Source organism: Nicotiana tomentosiformis, chromosome 1 (assembly GCF_000390325.3).
Source record: "Nicotiana tomentosiformis chromosome 1, ASM39032v3, whole genome shotgun sequence".
NCBI lineage: Eukaryota > Viridiplantae > Streptophyta > Magnoliopsida > Solanales > Solanaceae > Nicotiana > Nicotiana tomentosiformis.
The window spans coordinates 158,015,210-158,020,540 of record NC_090812.1 but is presented as its reverse complement, the minus strand read 5'-3'; the positions used below and the strand labels follow the sequence as shown (position 1 = coordinate 158,020,540).

General features: G+C 38.7%; 1 protein-coding gene across 1 annotated transcript; it reads left to right on the top strand.

Moving 5' to 3' along the window:
• Positions 1 to 1,815: 1,815 nt before the first annotated feature.
• Positions 1,816 to 4,472, top strand: LOC138904151 (protein FRIGIDA-ESSENTIAL 1-like). The gene is made up of 3 exons (XM_070192673.1): positions 1,816 to 2,367; positions 2,473 to 3,812; positions 3,901 to 4,472. The coding sequence occupies exons 1-3, from the start codon at positions 2,127 to 2,129 to the stop codon at positions 3,928 to 3,930; spliced, it is 1,611 nt and encodes a 536-aa protein (XP_070048774.1). The 5' UTR covers positions 1,816 to 2,126; the 3' UTR covers positions 3,931 to 4,472.
• Positions 4,473 to 5,331: the final 859 nt, after the last annotated feature.

Below are 5,331 nucleotides of genomic sequence, written 5' to 3'. Positions count from 1 at the left end.
AGACCTCGAATTGAGGTCGGATTCCAAAACCAATTGTATATCCGGTCTCGGGGTGAATGGGTAAAAGGATTTTGGTCCGAACCTCGGGGTTTTGACCAAGTGGGTCCGGGGTCGAATTTTTGTTTTTTTGGATAAAAAATTGGGAAATTTAATCTATGCAATATAATTGATTTCTTAAGCTATATTTGATATTATTGAGTCATTTTTGAATAGATAAGAGTGGTTTGGAGGTGAATTCCAAAGGAAAAGCTGTGATTGAAAATTAAGTGGCCTTCAGAGCAAGGTAAGTGTTGTGTCCAACCCTCACTTGAGGGAATTAGGAACCTTAGATTACTTGCTAAGTGAAATTCATGTGAGTGGCGTATATGTGAGGTGACGAGTACTTATGCGCCGCCAATTTATCTGTTTTTTATGTTTCTCAGTTTTTCTTATATTGTCTCATTCCTATGCCTAATTGCTATGTGTTATACTAGTGTTGTTCAATTTATCGTTCTTATCATGTTTACGGATTTTCTGGTGATAATTGAGTTTTTATTTCAAAGTTGAGATTGATGTTATGGAACCAAATGTTGAAGTAAGGTTTGTACTTGTTATTATATATCCATATTGTTATTTATGCATTGCATTATGGTAAGGGAGAGTGTTAATTCACGAAGGGTGATGCAATGCCATATTGTGAGTGTTAATACACGAAGGGTGATGCCGTGCCATATTGTGAGTGTTAATGCACGAAGGGTGATGCCGTGCCATATTATGAGAGTTAATGCACGAAGGGTGATGTCGTGTCGTTTCTATTAATTTTATGGTGAGATTGAGAGTAAAAGTACGAAGAGTGATGTCGTGCATGTTTCCTTTATTGTTTTCATAATCCACGAGTGGATATGTTTTCACAATTGGGGGTGGAGCAGTGTCTTAGAAATCATTCAAACAAACGTGCATCGCCCGTTCTACAATGAAATCTGAATTCATAGCTTTAGATAAGGCCGGTAAAGAAGTTGAATGGCTCCGGAATTTCTTGGAAGATATTCCATTTTGGCCCAAACCTTTGGCACCATTTTGTATACATTGTGATAGTCAAGCAGCAATAGGCAGGGCAGGGAGCGTTATGTATAACGAAAAATTTCGTCATATACGACGGAGACACAATACCGTTAGACAACTACTCTCTAGTGGTGTTATCACAATTAACTACATAAAGTCAAGAGATAACGTATCGGATCCACTTACAAAAGGCCTATATAGATAGGCAGTTGAAAGATCATCAAAAGGAATGGGGTTAAGGTCTAGGACAAGTCATTATGACGGTAACTCTACCTAGTAGACTGGAGATCCCATGAGCTAGGTTCAAAGAGATCAAACAAAGTTATGAATGACGGTTCAACATTGTCAAATAACTCAACCCATTCTCGTGATGAAGACAATGTTCAAAAATCGAGGTAAAGCATTAAGGCTTTTTGATGAGTCAACAAAGCTTAAAGGTTTTTTAATGATTTGTTTAGTCTGGCAGGATATGACCAGATAGTGTGTCTATAGGATTACACGTTTAGAAATCACCTATGTGAGTGTGAAGTGTAAGCCACTTCAAGGGGAATGAAAGTAAAGGCCCATTCTCTAAGCACTCATGAAACCAGGCGGTATTCATGGTTGAAACGAACACAACCGTGAGAACCATAGATGGTTAAGGATTGATTGTGTGACTTATGTTGTCTAGGTATACAACAAAGTTCGACGGTTCAAAGATATCAAATCTACCGATTGACCGAGTATATCCAATATAAGTTCACTACGGAAAGTTCAAAGGGAAACCTACTAATAGAGTCTGATGTCCAAGCTTCTGGATTTGAGCATGGTGAAACAAATAGAGAGAAAATCCAGCCTTTTGGTCAAGCAGTGGATGCCGAAATATTGACTGATGTTTCTGGCAAGGTGGCTATTGGTGTTCAATTTACTGAAGGAGGTGATCAAGAAGCTGTGGACGATTTAAAGCAAACATCACCAAGGTTTTAGTTATACTGCTGATGCCTTGTTCATTCTTTTTTTTGTAGTTGGAAGTTGGGTCTTATGCTGCTTTTCGATGTCTCTTACTGGAAGTTCTTTTGCGTATAGTTTAAGTAGAACCAAGTTTGATGGTATCTAGTCTTTCCAAGTTGGACGTTCTCAAGACAAGGGAAAGAAGTTCGTCCCCTGCTGCTGATTCTAGGGGTGGAAGCAAAAGATTAGCAATGAGATGTGAGTTTTTTTCCAGGGGTTGGTGCATCAAAGGGAACTCTTGTAGATTTCTTCACATAAAGGACCATGTAACGAGCCATGATAAGGATGTCATTCTAGACGAGGCTATGATAAAAGGCAAACTTGCAAATGGCAAAGGTAATTCTGAACCTTAGTCGTTTATAATGATGTGTCACCATGCTTTAATTCGATATGGTAGCGCCTTGGATAACTAATCAGGATGAGGTGCGTTACTCCCTATAGGTTTGGAAGAGAATGGCAAGAGATCAGTGCTGGATGGTTCTTCTGATTCAGTACCATCAGCAGTTCAATCTGGAGAAAATATAAAATTGAGAAGTGACGAGGAATTGCATATGCGTATGGATGGTCCTTCGTCCATCCCAGAGGTTGGAAGAGAGTCTCTTGGATGTAAACCATACTTGGCTGGTTATAGCACCTCTTCTTCTCCATTACTCAAAGATGGTTCTGTACATAAAAATAGCCTCCATGGTGGAAAGCGTAGCTCAGTCCTGTTATCTGATAGTCACCAAAATACTGTAGTTTCCTCTTACACCTCAGGTTTGGATAATGTGAAATATAAGAGGAGCCGGTCTGTGCACGACAATCATGGTTTGCAAGTCTTGAATGACTCTGTAGATAGGTTGTCTCATCGTTGTTCGTCTTCGCGGAACATAGATGCCCTTGATGATCAGAAGCTTTTGGATAGTAGCCAAGAATATTCTTCTTCTAAATCCACCTCTTTGCAGCAGAAGTCTTCGGCATTTCCTAGTTCTGAAGCTGAACTTTCGCGGGTTGATTTATCACGGGACGCACGGCGATCATCTGATTATAAAACTAAGGTTTCTTCTGACAATTGGGAGCCATCTGTTCCTTTTCGACCATCATTCTTTCTTAGTCAAATCATTGGATGTCCTGAAAGTCTATATGATCCTCTTCGTGATAGTATTGAGCAAAGTAATGTAGGAGATGGGCCCTCAAAGTTCTCTTCCTCTGGAAAAGGAGGGCCTGTATTCACCAAATGTACGCAGGAAAATGATGATCCAGTTTCACCAGGAACCTTGGGTCCAGAACAGAGCTCCAATAAACATCCAATTTCTGGTCATGTCTACCATAGGGATATATTGCCTGACAACTTGTCTGAGAAAGAATTGTCTAATAATGAAGCAGATACAGCAGATACGGCAGTTGCTCATCAGGAACACATAAATACCTCTTCAAAAGCAGATAAACTAAATTTATCTACTGAACTACAACGCACCAGGCTCCGGAAAAAGACAAAATCAGAATTTGAGAGGCTCGGACATGGAAATGAAATTGATATTGACTGGAAAACAGATAGATCTGTCAACAAAGAGTCGAGAGTTTTGAAGCATTTTCATGCTGCTCTTGTGGAATTTGTTAAAGAACTACTAAAGCCAACTTGGAGTGAGGGTCTCATGAGTAAGGATGCTTACAAGATAATAGTCAAGAAGACAGTTGATAAAGTTGTCAACTCTTTGCATCCCCATCAGGTTCCTGGTACGGCTGAATCAATCAGACAGTATCTTTCTGTATCTCAGCCAAAACTTGCTAAGCTCATTGAGGTGAGTCATGCTTCGAAAATATTACTGATGATGTACAGTCTGTGAAGTCTATTCGTCCCTAAATTTGACAAGTAATTTGCTTTTGCAGGCGTACGTGGATAAATATGGAAAATCTTGAAAATATCAAATGAGCTTTGCTCAGAATAAGGGGTACGTGGATATATATGGAAAATCTTGAAATTATTAAATGAGTTCTGCTCAGCATATTGCCAACAATAGCGAATTGGTGAAACACATTTTTGTGAGCCTAATTTGCTACTTCTAGGGGTTTTAGAATGAGGACTTGGAAAACATTAATTTTTTGTATGGATTTTGTCTTTTTAGGTAGGAACCTTTCTGCTACCTTTATGGGCTGAAGAATTTTTCCCTTGTGTTTACTGAGTTATAGTTTCAGCAGAATTTGCAAATATGTGCACTTGTGTCCTTAAGCGAAGTCCGCTATCGTAATAAGTGCTCATTGGGCTTATAGCAATGGCAGTTTCTAAATAGGGTCTTGCTGGTTCAGGTTGTTAGAGGATTTTGTATTAGTTTAGAATGTTAAAATTGTTAAGGTATTGAGCTAGATATTGTCCCACGTTGGACAAATATGATAATGTATGTGTTAGGCACCTCTAATTAGGTGGTGTTATATATTGATCAAATTAATATCCTCTCCTCTTATCTTATTCTCTGATCACATAGGCTTCAATAACTTCTTTCTTCATCCTTCTGTTACACAAGGGTATCATGATCTATTCCATTGGCTTATGGCTTTTACTTTGAGATGGTACAACCTAATAAAATTGACTTAAATATGTTAAACACACTTACGTTTTGCCTGTGGTGCTAATCAATTTTCACATATAGGATGTTATGAGAAGCTCTAAGTGGCTCTCTGATGGTGAATTGGGACAGTGAAATGGTTATTTGAATTTGGTTGTACATATAAATCGGTAATATCATTGCATATAGGGCATAATTTGAAGGGAGAAGACAACATGTTTTCATAATTCCAGATACAATTAATTCTTGCATGTAAAACACACACGCGTCCGTTCATTCCTTTATTTTATAGCCATTTCCCATTCATGTGAGGGATTTTAAGCTTGTGTAGCTTAAAGAGGGTGAATGAGAAATGGAGGGAAAATAAAATATTTGAGTTTCCCTTGGCAAAGGGACATTGTCCCATATCGGAGGAAGAAAAGACTTTTGATGGGTATATATATAATTGCTCTTCTTCTAGCTCTTAAAGAGTTAAGAAAAAGGCAAGTCTCGCTCCGTCGTCGTCATCGCTCGGCTTCGGCTTCGGATTCGGAATTAATTATTTAATTAATTAATTAAATAATTAACGAAAAATTCATTCCGGAATAACCCATGACCCGCGACCCAGTTCGGTCAGGCCCGTTTTCTTTCCCGGATTATTTTTAAATACATTTTTCCCGCAATATTTCAAACACCCCTTTTCCAACAGCCATGGCTGTTTCTGAAAGGTTGCTAACCTTTTCAGACACAATGCCAGCAACTCTATAAATAGAGTTTG